Source organism: Typha angustifolia, chromosome 15 (genome assembly GCF_048772165.1).
Source record: "Typha angustifolia cultivar Huaian chromosome 15, ASM4877216v1, whole genome shotgun sequence".
Taxonomy (NCBI): Eukaryota; Viridiplantae; Streptophyta; class Magnoliopsida; order Poales; family Typhaceae; genus Typha; species Typha angustifolia.
This window is the reverse complement of record NC_133253.1, coordinates 1524714-1544084: the sequence shown is the minus strand read 5'-3', so window position 1 is coordinate 1544084 and position 19371 is coordinate 1524714. Positions and strand designations below refer to the sequence as shown.

Sequence of the window (19371 nt, the reverse complement as noted above, 5' to 3'; positions counted from 1 at the left end):
GTAGGAGATGAGTGGGTGAAGGTAAACAAGAATCTGGAAGAGAATTGATTGTGGACTTCCATCCTGCCTGATTCTGATTGATAGTTAAGTCCATGCTTTTGGTGTCTTAAGTGGTTTACTAGGATGCTGAGAGCCTTCCTAATTAAATAGTTTTGAGCCTATTCAATTGTTTAAACTTGCCTCATTTCAAATAAAAGAGAACACTTTCCACAATAAAGTGTTTTGTATATTATTCCTAATAGGGATGATTTCAAATATTGGACAACACTTTCTACAATCCGATAATGTGTAGAGACCTACCATAATGATAACAAATAATGCTATTAAAAACAAGGGAATCATATGCTTGTTATATAGATTAGATACTCTATTTTATAATGTAAATATAGTTTACATTTTTTAGTTTTACTATCTATAAATAGAGCCATCTGATTTAGTAAATATGTGCAAAAAATATTTAATTAAATTTAACTAACTAATCTAATAGTATAGTTATTTTTTTACGTATCTTTTAAATCATATGACTTAATTTATAAATAATAAAAATAATTGCATGCATTGAATAGTCTTCTTGGGACGAAAGTGGTGACCCAGCATCCAAAGCCATCCTCATCCGCCAGTTTGCATCACTTTGTTTGCTTGTTTTCCTTAGTAACAAGTATCGATCCAATTTAAAGGTGGTCCAGCGTGTAGGGAGGACCCACCTCTGCGGAAGCATTTATTCGTCGACTCTCGCCATTTATTATCCACGTCAGTGCTTCTATCACGGTGGGAAGCTTGGGACCGACTCACCTATTTTTATGTTTTAGTACAACTCCCTTCTATTATTATTGCTCACTTATAAAATATGAATAAAATAATTTATATATATATATATATATATATATATATATATATTTATTGTTTAGTTACTAGATTGTAAATAAGTATGATTAGTCATTTTCTACTAATAGAAATTCGGTTAGAAAAACTGTACAGCTTTATCACCTCTTAAAATTAATTATAATAAAATATTCTATGTAAGTTATATATATAGAATATATTTAAAAGAGACTTAATCCGTTAACATCTGGTCCGTAAAAATCCCCAAATGCTTTCTTGGGGAATCTTTTTGGGTGTCTGTCTCCATGATGGGAGCTAATACAGCTGTGTATGAATCCGAATAGAGTCCCATCTCAAAGGAATAGCATTCGAAATGCTGATATACCTAGGAGGCCGTCCTCTTCATTGGAGGACTCGTATGATATTATTAGCCCAGATGAGTCATCTGTTTTAAAGTAGCATTCGTTTGTTTTCCCCCATTGTTTCTTCTTTTATCCTCTTTGGATTAAAAGCCGAACATTATATAGTCAGCACTGACGAAATCATTTTTCAAAACAACCACATGTTTAAATAAGTGGAAGACCGCTCTTTATTTCTTTCTTTCTTTCTTTTCTTTCTTTCTTTTCTTTCTTTCTTTCTTTCTTTCAAGATGAGATGCTTATCTCTTGACTGAGTCCATGAGTCGTGACATATATATATATGTTTTTCACCTAACACCCAACTAGATATGTTTATTACATGTCAGTCTCTTACGTAAAAGAGTAAGGATTGTACGCAAATGCATGGCAGGCGTACACGTGCATATTCACATATTACTCTCCGTTCATCCTTCACCATAAGAAACTCGGGAAGGTAAAATATCACTCTCTCTCTCTCTCTCTCTCTTATTTAAGGCCAGAAGTCTCCTCTCTATTCGGCTACCGCCTTCTCGATCTCCTTCTCTGTCACTCTTCTCTTTTGCCAAACGAAAGAGAGGAAGGAAGCAGGGGAAAAAGAGGAAGAAGAAGAGGAAGAGGGAGGGTGATGGAGAGAGGAGAAGAGAGAGTTGCACTCTTGAAAGGAGGAGAAAGGAAGGAGGAGGTGGGGTTGGGAGTAAGGGTATGGGAGGAGTCAAAGAAACTGTGGGTGATTGTAGCACCCGCTATATTTAGCAGGGTGGTGACTTACAGCATGAACATTATCACACAAGCCTTCGCTGGCCATCTCGGCGATCTCGAGCTCGCCTCCATCTCCATTGCCAACACCGTCGTCGTCGGCTTCAGCTTTGGCTTGATGGTATTCCTCTTGTTCGCCATCTTCCTCTACGAGTCATTTCATCAAACATATAGTCTGCAACTGCTAAGATTGGTATTTGATTTCCTATTTTAACGCTTAAAACCTGTGGCCTTGGGAAGAACGCATTGACCCAGATTTGTTACTTCACGGCCTACCACTATTTTTTATTCGCAATATAACGGTGCTTTGTCTAACAAGCTAATTTATATAAAAAAATATTCTTGAAATTTTTTAAGGGACTTGGCAAAAGTCACCGGTACTTGTTCTTGTTATTCTAACATTAAGTGAGATTTTAATAGGACAGTGTTACGTGACATATCTTATTTTTTACATAGAAAACTCCAGCTCAGGTTGGCGTATTACTGACTTTTTAGTTACTCCAGACAGCTACAGAACTTTTTTAAGTTGGAACATCACGTGCGAACACAAGTGAATGCACCTAAATTCCGTAGCCACTTGTTGGAAGTAAGATTTGATTCCAAACAACCAAACAATGGGACTTAAAATCCAACTGTTTATATTGATATATGTTAACCTCTGGTTAGTGTAACACATTAAAAGTCTCCTCGAATTGCTGAATTTGAAAATTTGTTAGTTAGATTCCTTCTATGATCCCCATTCATTGGGAACATTTCTTATAGTTTTTTTTTTATTTTCGACGTCTTGGAAGTATTGTTTATCTTCTGAGCACTATATCGAACTGACAATTTGTTCCTGAAGTATTATAATAATGTAAACTTATATCTCTCTTCTTCTGTCGGTGGCAATTTGATTTTGGGTAGGTGTTATTGGTAGAAGTGTTTTGTTATTATAACAGTTAAGTTATATATATATATATATATATGGCTTTTGATTAGCCATATTATTTAAACTTCATGTAGACTCTCAAATTTTCTGCAAAAAATTCAATTCTTAAGGTTGAAGTGATGACGATGATATAACTATGAAAATTGCAGCTCGGCATGGCGAGTGCCTTGGAGACACTATGTGGGCAAGCATTTGGCGCAAAGAAGTACCATATGCTGGGTGTTTACATGCAGAGATCATGGATTGTGCTCTTCCTCTGTGCAGTCCTGTTACTACCTATCTACTTCTTTGCAACCCCAATACTGAGGCTAACCGGACAACCCCCCGAGTTAGCGGCCCAGGCCGGGATAGTCTCGATATGGTTCATCCCTCTCCACTTCTCCTTTGCCTTCCTCTTCCCTCTCCAAAGGTTCTTGCAGTGCCAACTCAAGAACAACGCCAACGCCGTCATTTCTGGCATTGCTCTTGTAGTCCACATCTTTGTCAGTTGGCTCTTTGTTTCTAAGCTGCAGTTTGGCCTCATTGGCGTTGCTGCTACCCTTAACTTTTCTTGGTGGGTTGCTGTTCTTTTGCAATTTGCGTATGTTTCATGTGGTAGCTGCCCTCATACTTGGAAGGGATTCTCCATGGAGGCCTTCACTGGGCTCTGGGAGTTCTTGAAATTATCAGCAGCTTCCGGCGTTATGTTATGGTTAGTGTTCACAGAGTTACATGCTAGAGTTATAGTGCCATTAATTGACAATTGCGTACATTCATTTATATATATATATATATATTCTAATTCTTCGTTTCTATGAAGAATTCTTTTACTTTAACTGTTGTTTTAACTTGATGCATACAGCTTGGAGAATTGGTACTATAGGATACTGATATTATTGACGGGGAATCTAAAGAATGCTGAGATAGCAGTAGATGCCCTATCCATCTGGTAATTAGCCTCAACTTCTAAAGTTTATGTTTGCTATTACTCTTAAGATTAGGTGGCTAGTGTATTTCCAATTATAATTATTTCAATTTTGCAATCTCTGTTACTTGATGGTTTCTAGCACTTGTTTGTTTGTACAAATAGTCAGAAGAGTGATTGTGAATTTTGATACCGATACTCTGTTTTCTTCGTAACAGTATGAGTATAAATGGATGGGAGATGATGATTCCTCTCGCATTCTTTGCTGGTACTGGGTATGTCAAGTGACCTCTTTTCATACATAGCATGTTTTATTTTTGCATATGGTACTTAAATTTTGATCGTCAAGCATTTTGTATGGTACATCAGTCGTTTTAAGCTACTTAAAGAATGGTAATTCTATATAGAAAATTAAAGCCAAGCATAGAACATGTCAATTCTACGAAGTTGATAACATTTATTATACTCCAATAAAAAATCATATATTTTTGTAATTGGAATAATTAGAGTCAAGAGGAAGGTTCATTAATATTTACTATTGTGTACTCGCAGCAGCTATCTGTACCTTTCAGTGGTCCATTATTTGTTGGATGATTAATGCTGTTACATACCTTTCCTCATATTATCGATTGTTACAAATCTATTACTGTACCGTCCAATTAAATCTCAGGGGAGTAATCATATAATTATTATCCCAGATATTGGTATAAAAGTGACTTTTTAGCTCATGCCCTTCATAGGACATTAAGCAACAAAAGAACTATCTGGCTGTAAGATTGCTTACAAATCATTTCGTTAGGTCATGATGGTTAGAAAAAAGATATATCCTGATTTCTTTAGTCTGAAGTAATTTTGCTAAAACACTTGTAACAGAGTCTATACCAACTTTGCTCTACTTAATGTGTGATTGTTATATTTGGTCCTGATCTCATGCTTGTCCTGGTGATTTAGAGTGCGAGTAGCTAATGAGCTCGGTGCGGGTAACGGCAGAGGTGCTAAATTTGCAACCATAGTCTCAGTAACGACTTCAATTGTTATAGGCCTCTTCTTCTGGGTCCTTATAATGAGCCTCCATGACAAGTTTGCTCTCATATTCTCCTCAAGCAAAGTTGTGTTACAAGCAGTTGATAAACTGTCTGTTCTGCTAGCATTCACAATCCTCCTCAACAGCATTCAACCAGTTCTGTCAGGTTACTTATCCTCTCAAATTCTATATAACCATTTGAAATTATTTCTTTCCTATTACCAAAAAAAACTTAATTTCTAGCTATGCTGCATGTAATGTAGGTGTTGCTGTTGGTTCTGGGTGGCAAAGTACTGTGGCATATGTTAATATTGGAACCTATTACTTCATTGGGATTCCTCTGGGTGTTCTTATGGGATGGTTATTTCACTTTGGTGTTTTGGTATGGCTTAGTTCTCCATCTGCTGTATGATCATATATATAGAGTCTGGTATTAGTGCTTATTAACTAAAACTTACGTATATATATATAATGCAGGGGATTTGGGGTGGAATGATTTGTGGAACTGCTGTTCAAACACTAATATTAGCCGCGCTAACCATCCGATGTGATTGGAATAAAGAGGTGTGGTTTGGATTCACTTAGCAGTAAGAATTTGACATTTGCTGCATTCTTCACTCATAAATCCCTTGGTGTGTTGTTGTTGCAGGCTATGATAGCAAGCACTCGCATGGAGAAATGGGCCCAACCCAAGTAAATTAATTCCATTGCATCATCTCAGGTGAGGATAGGGGAATGGTGGGACTTGAATATCTGGATGTGCACCGAGATCACTGTGTTCCTCTTTGATTGAAAAGGTTGATTGAGAAGAGTAGCAGGAGATGAAATGTGCCCAACCTAATGTTGCTTTCTTGGACCAACAAGGCTTCTGGGTCCAAGCATTATAGTTTCTTAGTTCTAAATTCTTGCCTCTGAAACTAGTTGTTTTAACGAAATTAAAAAAAAAAACATATATGTATATATATATTCTCAAATAAGGCTAATGGTAGAAGATATTTCTAATTGTTTATACTAGAAAAAAAAAAGCTAATATTATTATAAGCTATTCTAATATTTTGTTGAATATTAATATAAAACGAATAATTATATCTAATGTGATATAAAATTAATATTAAAGTATTAAAAAATAATAAATGTGTGTTAGAAATTAGTGATGTTTTATACTAAATGATAAAAATATTTTTGATTGGATATAAAGTAATAATAGTAATATATATTTATCTAAAATTATAATATTTTTTAATACAAATGTGAATTTAAAATTGTTAATATATACATATTATATTGCATTTAATAAGAACTTCCTTACACTTGTACTATTACAAGCTAAAATAAGTAAATTTAATTTATTTTTATTTTTTTTTAGAGAAAATATCATAGTCATATTATTAAATTATAATAAATCAAAGTTATAAAGGTAAAACTCTCTCTCCCAAAAAGATTTTTTTTAAGAAGAGCAATGAAAGCTAGTTCATACGCAGTTAAGTTATTTGGACGAACTAATAAATTTAAAATTTCTCTTTAGTAAATTTGCACTAACAACAATTTCCCACATCTCTAAGTATTTATAATAAAAATATCTTAATCCTTTAATTCTATGCATCGGCCATTTCTCACCCTGAACCTTGTTAGCAACTAACAAAGCTCTCTCCACAGTGAAGAACAAAACACAACTGCAAGCTCTTCTCAAAACTACCGTCAAGCGTCAACCCAAGACCTCCTCAGCCATCACCCACCCATGATCAATAAAGATTTTAACTACTCTTGCAAGACGGGGAGGCAAGTAGGATTGTGCTCTGAATATTAAAATGCTCTCCCATTTTCTCGGCATTCTTAATATGCTTTTTACATTAGTTTTGTGTAACAGATAAAGAGGTAAATCTTTTTGAAGGATGGATTGTAATACCGATTTATTATTGGCTTATTGTGCTGGGCTTGACATCTGCTCCTTTTCTTGATCGAGAAACTTTAGTGTTATCTAATGGCCCTAAGTTAAGTCTCATCCTCTCTCTTGGATATATTTGGAATGATCAAAGAGGTGTGAATAATTGAAGTTATCTTCTTTCTCTCAAGGGACAGAGTACAAAGGAAGCCTCTAAAAGATAATTTAAAAAATTTCGGTGTGCGTGATGGCAGTAGTTGACGTTGTGGGTCGTCTAATTATGTTTATTTTGTGTTATTATTTACTGTGTGTAAGTAGCCCAGGCGAGTTTGGTACTTAATGTTTTAGTGGATATGTGGTTTCTTCCGTTTAATCTATGGGCTTCTTCTTATTAAATAAAAGATAAATAGCTATATTGTGACAGTATGAGCCTTTTAGCCATATGGTTATAGTGCAGTTATGGCGCTGAGAGTTCTTTATGTACAGGAACAGGTCAACAGCAAATTATTAGTAGGCTACTATGCGATTAACCCGAATCCGCAAAACACAAATCTCAACGAATTAAACCCGGTTTAGCACGGCCATATCGGAGGCTTCCGTCTCGCCGCTTGCGGACGCGGAGCTATCTCCTGTAACCGGAGCTCCGTTAATGGGAAACACTCGCTTATCGGATACCTCGCTACCCACCTCCTCTCTTGCCCTCCTCCCCGAGATCGTCCTCAAGAACAACCTCCACCGCCCGCTACGCCGCGCTGATCCCTCTCCTCCGCCAGCTCCTCTTCTCTCGCTCCGCCTTCCATCCAATGGGTAGATGGCGAAGCTCGACGCTCGCCGGAGCCTACCTACCTCCTCCATCTCCTTCCTCACGTGCTCCGGAAGACGCAGCGTGAACCGATCCACCCCATCCACCGCCGATTGGGTTCGCCGGAAGGCTAATTTCACTGCCGCCGGGACCATCCCCAGATCTACCTCCCCGCCGCCGATTTCTTCCTCCTCCGCCTTTTCCGCGCCGGTGAGCCGTCTCCCGTCGTCGAGAACGGCCGGATCGGAGAGATCCGCGCGGCAGACGGGGCATGTGACGTGGGAGGCAAGCCAGCCGCCGATGCACTCCGGGTGGAACACGTGGCAGCATCCGGGGAGCAGGCGCAGGGTATCATCGTCCGCGAACTCGGTGAGGCACACGGCGCATTCTAGAGCGGCGCCGCCCTTCCCGCCCTTGAGCTCCTTCGCGGCCGCGTACTGCATCGTCGGGAAGGATTCCACCACCGCCGAATCGAGCCCGCGCCGCCTCTCCCTTCCGCCCGTTGCGGCGATGGTGACAACGGATGAACCGGAGGATGTGTATGAATCAGTGCAACGGTGGAGGTAGATGGAGAAGAAGGCTAAAAGGAAGAAGACTAGGATCAGTGCGACGAAGATCACGGCAGTGGTGACGCTAAATCCTGCGGAGTAGTTATTATTGGAGGGCGGTACGGCACTGGGCTGGGACTCCACGCACCGGACGGTGACGAGAAGGAGGAGGAGTGCAGGGAGATACGGCGTTCCACGGTTGTGATGTGCCATCGCCATCGTTGTTGTTTGTTTTCTGGTACCGAGTGGCGCAGCCGCAGAGGAGGATAGTTATATGGAAGGGCCATTGACCGTTGACTGGCAAAGCAGTGCAGTCAAACTAATCCGGCAGATGCTAGTCATCCAATGACCGGGCTTTAGATTTGTCTGACTTTTTCGTATCGACGATGAATCCAATCCGGGTGTCACAATGACTTCCAACTTCTTTGCCTCATGATCATGAGGTAATTTTACTACCTAAATCTTGTAGATGAATACATCATATTCTATGGCAACATTTTGTTTTGCCCAACAAGCCCAGTAAACTATGTAAATATATGTTTCGTGTCCCAGTTGATAACTGAGCTTAGGTCAAGCTTGCGCCTCATGTTGATTTATATTTCTACAAGAAAGATAATAGACTTGTTCAAACAAAACAAAACGTAGTGCCTTGTTGACTCTGTGGTGGGGCTTAGAAGTCCTTCTTTATTCTAGAAAGGAAAATGATAAGGTTGTTATTAGATTAAGTGCCAGATTCCAAACCTACTTGGGTCATTGTTAACCATTGTTAACCCTTCAATTATCTGCTAGTAATCGATCGAGATAACTCGCAATAACGTATAGAAATAGTTATAATATGCCACAGTCAAGAAACGTTCAAAACTGGTACGACTTCAAATCAATGTGTTTCCCTAAGACCATACAAGGTCGGATAAATGAGGATCCCAATTCCAACCCTACCTACTTACTGCCTTTAATATAAATGAGAGTATTCCTTTCACCAGCACAGAGTGACTGATCATCCTTTGGATTCACATAACATGTTTATTACATATGATAGAGGAGAGAGAAAAAAGAATTATAACAGAATGGAACTCTATTATAATAATAATTATTATTGACCCCAAGGATGAATTGGGACTCAGTCAACAATCCACATAACACACGTTCTGCACAGCTTACTTGAGGCTTTCTCGAGGAGAGGGTTGCTAGTATTTTGACCTTTTTACAGTTTATTTTTTTTCAAAATATTAGATAATATTTTTACTCAGATGGGCTAGTTTCTATGTAGAGTTGAAGAATAGTACACTTTTGGAGTTTGGGCACCAGCCCAGTTTCTGAATCTGAGCCCATAACATCCAATATAGGCACTTAAGTAACTACCAAGTTTTTAAAGTACAAATCAGAGAGTTTGGATTTTTAACTGGTTGTCAAATAAAGGAAGGAACGAAGAAAGTTCAAGGGACCTGCATGTATGCCAATATCAAACAAAACATATTGCTAAACGAACCAAATTGATTTATTTTCAACGAATGCTTTTCAAAGTCCATTTTTGTATGCATGCTCTATTCTCAGCATATCAGGAAATATATTTCTAAATTTTGGAAGTGATGTGATTTGGATTTGAACTACATGCAGTCAAAATCTTACGTGCAATTTGCACCAAAACCATCCATCCATCAATCTTCTTACAAAGTAAATAAAATGTACAGCACATATATATATATATATATATATATATAAGAAAATTTTGTAAACAAAAAAAACGAAGAAGGAAATAAAAAGAAATGCAATTAGACCCTATTTGATGCCTCGCTGGCGACTGAGGCCATCACATCTGCACCCATTATCACACCTATCGGATCCACAATGACCACAAAAACCCGTCTACTACCCGCAAATAATAACCCACAACTTCCTCTCACTCTTTTCTCTTCTCATCGTTGCTGGAATACTCCGAGAAGCTCGTCATCCACCTCCGTCTCCTTCCTTACGTTCTCCGGCAGCACGAGAGTATTTATTTACCTACACAACGAGATCCGCTAAGTTGGCGCGGCACACGGGGCACGTGACGTGGGACGCCAGCCAGGCGCCGATACACGCGGGGTGGAACACGTGGCAGCATCTGGGGAGCAGTCGCAGCTTCTCCTCGTCCGAGAACTCGGACAGGCAAACGGCGCATTCTAGCTGGCCCTTGAGACCCTTCACGGCGGCGTACGCCACGGCGGGAAACGAGTCCACCACCGCCGGGTCAAGCCCGACCACGAGCGAGGGGCATGGCGGAGTTGCTGTCACCGCCGGAGTGCGGTCACCGCGGCAGCGGAGGAGGTAGAGGGCGACGGAGAGTACGAGGAGGACGGCGAGGACGATGGAGAGGTAGAGTAGCACGGAGAGGCTCTCGGATGAGTTGTCGTCATACGTCGTGGTAGGGACGATGGGGCGCGAGGCAGATGCTTTGGTGAACCGAGCGGTGACCAGAAGCAGCACGAGGAGTAGCTGTAGAGGAGCCATTAATGGCGTAGTGTATCACGAAGAGACATCATCTTATAAGCGTGAAGGTGGCAACTTTGGAAAAAAGAAAAAAAAAAAAAAATCATGCACGAGGACGAAGGGAAAATAATTAAAAACTTTATGTTTAATTACAAGGATGTTGTGATATGGACATGGAGATGTCGAAGTGGAAGCACGTTGTTTCGTATTCACTAGGATTGCAAAATATTGTTATTGTTCGTTGGAGAAGTTTAGACTGCGTCGTTACTTATTCAACTTATTAATGTGAAAGAAGTGATCATGGATCGCCTACACGTGCATTAATGGGATCAAAATATATGAAGTTATCAGCGAAAAGAAAGAATAAAAGGACACCGAGGGAGTAGTCTCACTCAAGGTTAAAGAAGCATTCTAAAATAGAATGTGATATTAATGAACGAATTAATTAAACCCTTGATGTCATGAATTCCTAAAAAGCCAATCAGGTAATGCGACGAGTAGATTGTGTCGATCTTCATGGCGTATGACAGCAAGAGCCAGAGGTAGCTTCTTATGAGAGCTTTTTACAAGTCATTGGTGGTCAAAAGATACTCGGGCACATTCGATCGATCAGAGTAGACTATTTGCAGCTAGATTTGTTCGCAATCTCTTGAAGATTTTTAATTTACGTCACTAAGCATGCAGTACCGATTATATCAATGAAGTAATTTGTACTCTGAATAATTCCAGAACCAAATCCTTCGAATGCCAAGAAATTAGACTTGGATGTTTCAGTATATTTTCAAGGGGCGAAACGAAGGAAGATAGAGGAAGAGGTCAACAAACTAGCGGTCTAATTAAATTCAGCGGCGGCTAAGTAGCAGTTATGACTCAACTTTACTTCTTAATTGTGTTTCAAAGAGTCCTCGCTGGGACCAGCATTTTCCCACTTCTTGAACCAATCAAAAATTTACATACCTTTGGGCTTGGAGAAGTGGCACATCTATTAGTCTAGGCCCATTAAGTTTTCATTGTTTATTTGAGCCCAACTCATGAGACCACCTCCCTCCCATATATGAAACAATTTTTTTATAGGAAAAACTCCTAGAGAAATAGTTTTATTAAACCAAATAATTGGTACATCGAACCTCTATCACGGCCTTATGGAAAACCTGATTGAGGACATCAAGTAATTACTCTCTAACTTCAGCAAAGTGACAATAAATCAAGTTTTTAGAGAGGCTAATTTTGCAGTTAAATGGCTGGCTAATTATACTACATCTAGTTTCTGTGTGTTTTAGTTGGAGGGCTCAGTCATCGGTGAGTTCATCTCAATCATGTGTAAAGATGCTGCTGGCTATAGTGTAACATTTTGGTCAGTTTTCTTTTCTATTTAAAAAATACCCTGGCCTTTGCAGTACTCCCGGCTTAGACTGCCATGCAGAAAAGAAATCTGGGGGCAAAAAGCTCAACGATGTTGGGCAATTTTAGGCATGTCTACCCGGGGTAAACAAAATGAGAGGGGAATAGAACGACACTCTTTAATACAAGTCATGTATTTTAGATATAATAGATAGCACTAAGAAAAGAAGTATTAAGCCTAGAGGCATAAATAGAATACAGCAAAGGGAAACACAGCCCTGATGATAGTTAAAGATATTCTACGACATCGTCACAACTTGATAGTTAAAGATACACAGCTCTCTGAACCCCCAAAGGGTGAGAAAAGTGAGAATTATCGACTGAGGCCTAAACCACACATATAACACCTTCTGCGTGTGTGAGTTGGAAGGGAAGGAGATGAAACCTAGCAAGCCAAGGGAGAAGGGGAGCTGCTGTGATTCCTATTACTTCTCTTACGAGACTGCAACTTTGGAAGAATATTTATATATTCACAATTAGTGCTTTGCACCCAAAAGAGTAACTGCAATATGATATAATATACCAACAAACGAATCTATCAAATTCTCAGCTTCATTCATTTGCATCATTTCAAGAAGAGAGAAGAGGTGAAGAGCCCACTTAGGTAAAGCTTTCTTCAAACTCAATATTCACAATTACAAACACTTGATGATATGCAAGCTCGATTTACTAGGTCACATTCATTTATCAACCTACTAAATAAAACTACACTCTTTCTAGTATATAGAACAAGGAATGATTACCTCATTCACCTTTCCTTTCCATGTATACGTATTAATAAGGGCAGCCGGTAAACCTTGCAAGCAAAATTCTTCTCCACACTCACACAGACACCAGTACTCGATTCCCTGTAACAGTTCACAGCGGAAGAATATAATTCCGAGCTCTTCCATATCTTGACAAGAAGAGCTTAGAACCACTGCATGACAAAGATCTCTCCATCTCATAACGTTCCATCTCTAGAGATGGATTCTTTGGCAGAGAAGCTTCCTTCGAAGTATTCCCCTGCTTCCCTATGTTCTTAGAAGAACCCTTCTCCTCCTCAAAGTTGCGATCTTTACTCTCTTCCACACTTTTCTCTTCCAAATCCAGTCTACGAAGAAGTGAAGCAAGCGACAAGGAATCCATGGACACGGATCGACGAACAAGCTGCAAGTTTTCTTCCTCCTTACCACTCAATACCTCCGATTCAGAACGAGTACCCGAAGAAGAGGACTCTTCCGCAGTTGGGTCGGCCAGAATTCCGTTACCATCTACAGTTACCATCACGGGTTCGCCAATACCCAGCTGCGTATTCTCCGTTGGGGCAGAAGAGCCCAAATTAGGTTCCTCCTCGTTAGTAGTAGAAGGAGAAGCCAAAATCGCGTTTTGGGCTACGACTGGAGCACGGCAAAGTGGGCAGTTGACATGAGAGCGAAGCCACGTATCGATACAAGTGACATGGAAGGCATGGCTGCACTTGGGCAGAAGCCGCAGCAACTCCCCATCGCGGAATTCGGCGAGACAAACGGCGCAATCCGCGGCGCCGCCGCCAAGTATACCTTCGCTGGCCTTGTATACCCACATGGAGATCGCCTCGATGGCGGACTCGTCGAGACCAACGGTCCTGATGTACCACACGTGGTGATCCGCCTCCCCCTCCTCGAAGAACCCACCATCGCCATCGCCATCTCCTGCCGAGATGGTATCCACGGCTATCGACCTCCGCCGGAGGCGACGGCGGCGGCGGCGGAAGTAGAAGACGGCGCACCACGTGAGCAGCAGGAGAAGGGAGGCGGCGACGACGCAGGCGGCGGGGATGATGAAGGGGAGGGGTAGGTGGGAGGCGTGGTGGAGTCGGATAAGTGTGGTGGTAGAAGGATAAGGGGGTGGGGACTGGGGCTGGCAGAGCTGATAGAAGTAGCAAGGAGGCGAGCACCCGATTAAGCAATCCGTGGCGTTCGGATAAGGATAGAGTATCCGCGGATAGGGAGCCATGGCCGAGAATAGCGAGGAAGCTCCAAACGAAAAAAGAACAAAGGGGATTAAATTAATGAATAGTTATCCCTGTGACCCTGTGTTTGTTTGGGCGATACTAATAAAGTACTTTAAGTGGTCAATTTGGTGGGTTGGAAGGAAGGTATCGATATCACTGTAACCAGGTTGACGGATATAGAGAGAGAAGGGGCCCCACTAATGGACTCTCATCTTTCTCACTCTCATCTTGTTTTTGTGGATGGATGATGCGGGTGCTCAGTTGGGTGACAATTTAACCGGGTGTTGTTTAAGTGGTGGGTGATGTGTCAACTGATGTGGCTGCTGGTAGTTGGGGCGTAGTAATTAGAGACAGGTGATCGGTGTGACACCTGAGCAAAGCCTCTCTAGTTTATATTTCGGCCTTTCATATTGGGCTGGCCCATAGCCCTTGGGCTTATTAAATTAATGACATAATGGTATGATAAACTTTAAATGTTCGGTAATAATAATGAATGAATGAAAGTTTTGTCAGTAATTAATAATAACATGTTGATCACAACCCTCTTAATTAGACGGACGCTTGACAAATAAGTAGGCAAGATGGATCCCATGTGTACGTCATTAATAAATGTTTCAATCTTTTTAAGTTGGCTTGCATCAAATAAATGTGCCAAAATTTCTACAACTACCACCGAATCAATTGCATGTTCTTGCCGAGAATCTTCAAAGCTTAATCACCAACATCCTTCCTCCAGTATATATAGAATATCCTTAGGAGACTAAGACAGGATATGTAGTGGAGACGCCAGCCATGGCTCAATCTCTTATTCCTCTCAACCCTTCAAGATTTCATCTCTCCTTGCCTCTAACCTCTCGTTCTCGCCTCTCCGGTCCTTACTCCTTAACCAAACTCTCCACCCAGACCCATGCAAGTCCAGTGCTTCTTCTTGTTGTTCGAGCTGCTCAGTCATCTGGTCAAAACTCCTCCTCTGAGCCAACTCAAGACAATACAAAGTATGAGATCGATCTCTCCATGTTAGGTACTATTTTAGCATATACTGCATGCAAATATTTGACGATCTCATGGTTAATCTTTGCTTTATATTCAGGGTGACAAACTCGAATTATAGCAGCACTGGTGTAAACTTTCCAAATATTTCTCTAGCTTCCATTCCTCCATGGTACAATCCTTTTCTTTCTTTCTTTTTAACTTTGCCCACTAATTTTAGTTTATTCTCTACTTTCTCTTCTCATATATTCGATCTATGTAGGGCTAGATGGGTGTTGGGGTCTATCATTCTCTTGGCCTTGCCATTCTACAGGAGATTCTTAACAATAGAAGGTATATAATATAAATTAAACAACTCTGTGATATAGTTAAGTACTTGGTTTCAAAATTGTGCTCAATACATGTATATCAGATCAAGTAGAGAAGACAGCCGAGGTGGTGTTGGAGACGGTGGAGAAGGTGGCAGAGGTGACGGAGAAGGTATCGGCGGAGGTCGCGGAGTTGTTACCGGAGAACGCCGAGCTAAAGCAATTTGCTCTGAAGGTGGAGAAGATGTCTGAAGAAGTTGCCAAAGATGCAGAGATAGCAGAGTCGTTGATCAAGAAGGTCTTCATTAAAAATCTAACCTTTTGAATTAATCATAGACTTCTTAGCCTGTGGTACAAGTTATATGCTTAAAATTCCAACAAGATTAAATCCCAGTCAACATCCATGTTGGTTCTTCAAAGTTCAACATGGATATCCATGCATGATCTCATGTTGAAAAGTATTCTCTGCTGTTGAATTAGGTTGATGAGGTGGTGGATGGGATTGATGCAATGGTGGAGCCTGTTATTGAAACGAAGATCCCTATTGGCGAAAGCAAGCCAGAGGAGGACGCTAATACAAGCACATAGATGAACGAGTGGCAAATAAAATATGTTTATTTTATTGATTGAAAGCTATTATACTGCAGTTCTCCTTTTATATTTAGATTAATATGCTGATTTGGGCTAATTAACATTTTTATGGATGCCACTGATGGCTTCATTTCTCCCAAAAATAGAGAGAGATGTATAAGTTTTAAAGTAAATATTAGCTCATTAATCGTGATGATTTACAAATCTGACATGCTTGTGATGTAGGATTTCTCGTGCTCTATTTATTTATGAATGCAAAGATAAACTACTTTCCGACTCATTAAAAAGAACACTACTATAATAAGTCAATTTGTTGTACCAAATAATATCAGTAATAGAAATAGTAATGCAACTACGGCATATGAACTATTATCTTTTCTTATTATTCTACGAGGCAAATTTATAACTTATCATTTATATGTATATTATACCTATACTCTTGGCTTGTTTGTATTTAGAGGGACAATACGAAGGACATGATTAATTGTTTATATGCATCTAATCAAAGAACGACTATTGAATGATAGTCAGTGGGGGCGACCACGTCCTCAATTCTGATCCAACAGTTTACACTACGATCTCATGTGTACATCTTCTTGTTCGCAGTAACAATTTGATTCCAAAACTTATAAAAATTTAATTTAAAATAAGTAAATAAATTTATAAAAGTTATAATAACTATCTTCGTGTATAGTAGAGTCTATTGTTGAATACTATCTTATTAAGACCAATTCGTTATTCATCAATTATTTCTAAACAATTAGACAAATAATCTATTTATAGCAGTAAACAAGCACGATAAAAGGATACAAGGATTAAATCTAGTCACGAATGGATACATCCTCTTAGGTCAAAACCCATAATTTAAATTTAGACCTAACCCGTGCGCATGAATCGAACCGAGCCGGACGATGTGCGCGTATGAGTTAAAAAGTTGCATATTATTCTTTACTCACAAAATAAGTATCACTTTTGGGACTCAAAGCCTATAAGAAATTAAACATTTATATATCATATTAATATTTCTCAAATATCTAATAAAGTAGGTACTAAACTCACTTCTCTTTATTTTTTATTGTCATGATATCCACTTAGAATCAATTTTCATTCAATTCTCTTCATAAATTTGACTGAATGAATATATAATAATAAAGTGATTTTTAAGCTAAATTAATTTTCCTGTTAATTTATCATTAATAGTATATGATCCTTACTTAAAACTTAACTCAAAGTTAATAAATATTTATATCATGATATTTCCAACACTTTTATCGTGATCCTAATTCAGGCCCCTTAATTTTGTGGAAAAGTGAGTCTCTTACATTGCAAATGGCTCCTTTCTTGTCTGAGATCATCGATAAACTTTCACCACCAATTGAGAGTCACTGGAGATCCAACGGGGGGATTGCATCTGCAAGTAAACGTTGCTAGTTCTTAATAAATGCCATTAAAAATTATCGTCTGCACTTTAACGATGGACAGTTCTGCCAACGTCCTACGTTATCATTTAGATATCTTTCGGTTACTTAACTCCATGTCAAGTATATCTACACTATATCTTTGTAAACTCTTGCAAGATTCCAATGACCAATTTATATACTCTTTTCCCCTTTCTGGACTTAATCCCCTAACTCTTTGCCACCACGCCATAAGCTGGCCATCTATTTCGATTGCACTAAGTTTCCGGACACGCAATTCACTGGGAGAACTTAATCTTAAGCTCAAGCAACCATCTATATAAGCATCGACTTCAAAATCTAAATACCAAGTCATCAAAGTATGTCTCTAGTTAGATCATTTGCTTCCTATTATCGTCGAAACGTTCGTCTCCTTGGTCACCCTGGAAATCGAACTCATGATTTAGGCTTGGCTACGTTGAATCAAAGGAGATATTTATCGGGAAATCGACACGGCAAAATCAAGACTAAGATGTATATATATGTATATGTATCTCTATGCTTAGTAGTTTTGTAGTTTACTAGTTTTATTATTATTATTATTATTATTATTATTATTATTATTATTATTATTATTATTATTATTTCAATTGCCTCATTGTTGCACTTGTTCTAGTGAGGTTGTTATTATCAATTTTGCATACACGATATAGTCATATAGAGGTATAAAATCTAGATTAGTTTTAGTTCTTAATATGTATAATGTTTGCTAATTTGTTATAGGGAAACAATCGCTGATCAAAGTGATAAGAAACCAAAACCATCTCCTCTACCATCTAGATTGCCCATCTTCTCTTGGTAATTACTTCATAAATTCACATCCATGGATCATTATGTTTTGCTTCTTATGGTGGAAGCTGTGAATCTTTGCAGGGCAAGATGGGCTTTTGGGTCTATACTAACAATTTTACTACCCCTTTGGCACAATAAATGGATGGCCTTGTTACAAATTGAGAGTAAGCAATTAAACTATTTATGCTTAGTTACAAAGGCCTTAATAAGCAAACATAAGCAAAAATTTGATCTTTTTCTTTTAATTTTATATTAGGTGAGGTTGAGATGGTTGCAGGAGCGGTAGAAAACACAGCAGAGGTTGTGGAAAAGGTTGCAACCATGACCGAGAAGTTGTCGTCCGACGTGGCGGATCGGCTACCGGAAGACACAAAGCTAAAGGAGGCTGCCGTTTTTGTTGAACGAGCATCCAAAGAGGTTGCAGAGGAGGCTCAATTAGCACAGGACATTATTCATAAGGTTTATTACATCCTTTCTTATATGTTATTTTGCTTTTAGAGTAGGCATAGTTCCAAAATCACGCAAAGGATGATTCCTTGAGAGTCGTACATAACTTGCACAAAAGAATGATAAGAGTTCCATTTCTTTAAGCATCTGCTTCTCTTTTTATCTAGATTTCTTGAGTAGTAAAGCAGAAGCAAATAAAAGTATGTTGATGAGCTATAAGACTTACATTCCTTTTATCTTGCTTTTTCCCAATATACATGCAAATTTTTCAACTTTTTTGACAGGTCTATAGGCAAATAAAGCTTTTAGGAATGATATATGTGAAAAAAAAGCTCAACATATTAACATAATAGTTCACCAACTAGCTTGCCTTGCAAGATGACCACTATATGATGAATAAACTCCTTAAGTTAATTAACATCAATTAATTAAGTAAATGATCGAGAATCTTAATTCCATTGTGCAGGTCGACAAGCTGGTGGAGGAGGTGGAGACGTTTTTAGATCCCATTACAGAGCATGGCAAGAAAGTTAAGGTAGAGAGAGGCAATGGAGTAGATAGACACTAAGCATTGAAGAAGAGCAGATTCACTACTCCTAACTACTGAATATGGATGGCCTTTATACACTGACGAGTTCTACGGATCGGCATATATCATTACAATGTAATTAGAGATGGTCGTAAAGAGTTGACTTCAAATATACTTACAAACTTTGTGAGTACTTGTAATCCACCTCTAATCTTTCTCTCAGTACATATACTCCTGGTTGCCATTTGAAACAATACTGCAAATAGTATGAGAACAAACAAATTCAACCCTGCTACTCTTACAACGTGACAGAGAGAAGAGGGAATTTGTCTTTTGATTGCATGAGAA

General features: G+C 39.1%; 6 protein-coding genes across 7 annotated transcripts; 3 read left to right on the top strand and 3 right to left on the bottom strand.

Moving 5' to 3' along the window:
* Nucleotides 1-1736: 1736 nt before the first annotated feature.
* On the top strand, nt 1737-6773 carry LOC140777916 (protein DETOXIFICATION 27-like). Of its 2 annotated transcripts, XM_073122338.1 has the most exons (9): nt 1737-2097; nt 3054-3595; nt 3746-3832; nt 4027-4083; nt 4760-4998; nt 5096-5214; nt 5310-5396; nt 5482-5553; nt 6489-6773. In XM_073122338.1, exons 1-8 carry the CDS (start codon nt 1846-1848, stop codon nt 5527-5529), a joined length of 1431 nt encoding a protein of 476 aa, XP_072978439.1. In that variant the 5' UTR covers nt 1737-1845; the 3' UTR covers nt 5530-5553; nt 6489-6773. The 2 variants fall into 2 exon arrangements, with proteins under 2 accessions (XP_072978439.1, XP_072978438.1); XM_073122337.1 differs by having other exon boundaries at nt 5482-6773.
* Nucleotides 6774-6918: 145 nt separating this feature from the next.
* On the bottom strand, nt 6919-8629 carry LOC140777917 (E3 ubiquitin-protein ligase Os03g0188200-like). Its single transcript, XM_073122339.1, has one exon. The coding sequence runs from the start codon at nt 8281-8283 to the stop codon at nt 7276-7278; it is 1008 nt and encodes a 335-aa protein (XP_072978440.1). The 5' UTR covers nt 8284-8629; the 3' UTR covers nt 6919-7275.
* Nucleotides 8630-9718: 1089 nt separating this feature from the next.
* Nucleotides 9719-10554, bottom strand: LOC140778373 (E3 ubiquitin-protein ligase ATL31-like). The gene has a single exon (XM_073123052.1). The coding sequence runs from the start codon at nt 10552-10554 to the stop codon at nt 10069-10071; it is 486 nt and encodes a 161-aa protein (XP_072979153.1). The 3' UTR covers nt 9719-10068.
* Nucleotides 10555-12454: 1900 nt separating this feature from the next.
* LOC140779774 (RING-H2 finger protein ATL51-like) lies at nt 12455-14004 on the bottom strand. Its single transcript, XM_073125028.1, has one exon. The coding sequence runs from the start codon at nt 13909-13911 to the stop codon at nt 12793-12795; it is 1119 nt and encodes a 372-aa protein (XP_072981129.1). The 5' UTR covers nt 13912-14004; the 3' UTR covers nt 12455-12792.
* A 648-nt stretch (nt 14005-14652) lies between these two features.
* On the top strand, nt 14653-16007 carry LOC140778996 (uncharacterized). The gene is made up of 5 exons (XM_073123929.1): nt 14653-14904; nt 15000-15071; nt 15162-15232; nt 15312-15505; nt 15688-16007. Exons 1-5 carry the CDS (start codon nt 14702-14704, stop codon nt 15793-15795), a joined length of 648 nt encoding a protein of 215 aa, XP_072980030.1. The 5' UTR covers nt 14653-14701; the 3' UTR covers nt 15796-16007.
* A 1574-nt stretch (nt 16008-17581) lies between these two features.
* Nucleotides 17582-19082, top strand: LOC140778069 (uncharacterized). The gene is made up of 5 exons (XM_073122601.1): nt 17582-17729; nt 17979-18053; nt 18129-18211; nt 18304-18506; nt 18961-19082. Coding segments are annotated over exons 1-5 (465 nt in total). The 5' UTR covers nt 17582-17727; the 3' UTR covers nt 19063-19082.
* The last annotated feature ends 289 nt before the right edge of the window (nt 19083-19371 follow it).

What these genes read in the sequence shown, in the direction of transcription:
- LOC140777916 (XM_073122338.1), top strand. Translation starts at nt 1,846, where the DNA reads ATGGAGAGAGGAGAAGAGAGAGTTGCACTCTTGAAAGGAGGAGAAAGG. An exon ending in GTAGATGCCCTATCCATCTG is followed by an intron (nt 3,833 to 4,026) that starts GTAATTAGCCTC and finishes TCTTCGTAACAG; the next exon opens with TATGAGTATAAATGGATGGG. An exon ending in GATGTGATTGGAATAAAGAG is followed by an intron (nt 5,397 to 5,481) that starts GTGTGGTTTGGA and finishes TTGTTGTTGCAG; the next exon opens with GCTATGATAGCAAGCACTCG.
- LOC140777917 (XM_073122339.1), bottom strand. Translation starts at nt 8,283, where the DNA reads ATGGCGATGGCACATCACAACCGTGGAACGCCGTATCTCCCTGCACTC.
- LOC140778373 (XM_073123052.1), bottom strand. Translation starts at nt 10,554, where the DNA reads ATGGCTCCTCTACAGCTACTCCTCGTGCTGCTTCTGGTCACCGCTCGG.
- LOC140779774 (XM_073125028.1), bottom strand. Translation starts at nt 13,911, where the DNA reads ATGGCTCCCTATCCGCGGATACTCTATCCTTATCCGAACGCCACGGAT.
- LOC140778996 (XM_073123929.1), top strand. Translation starts at nt 14,702, where the DNA reads ATGGCTCAATCTCTTATTCCTCTCAACCCTTCAAGATTTCATCTCTCC. An exon ending in GAGATTCTTAACAATAGAAG is followed by an intron (nt 15,233 to 15,311) that starts GTATATAATATA and finishes CATGTATATCAG; the next exon opens with ATCAAGTAGAGAAGACAGCC. An exon ending in CAGAGTCGTTGATCAAGAAG is followed by an intron (nt 15,506 to 15,687) that starts GTCTTCATTAAA and finishes CTGTTGAATTAG; the next exon opens with GTTGATGAGGTGGTGGATGG.
- LOC140778069 (XM_073122601.1), top strand. An exon ending in AGATTGCCCATCTTCTCTTG is followed by an intron (nt 18,054 to 18,128) that starts GTAATTACTTCA and finishes GAATCTTTGCAG; the next exon opens with GGCAAGATGGGCTTTTGGGT. An exon ending in CACAGGACATTATTCATAAG is followed by an intron (nt 18,507 to 18,960) that starts GTTTATTACATC and finishes TCCATTGTGCAG; the next exon opens with GTCGACAAGCTGGTGGAGGA.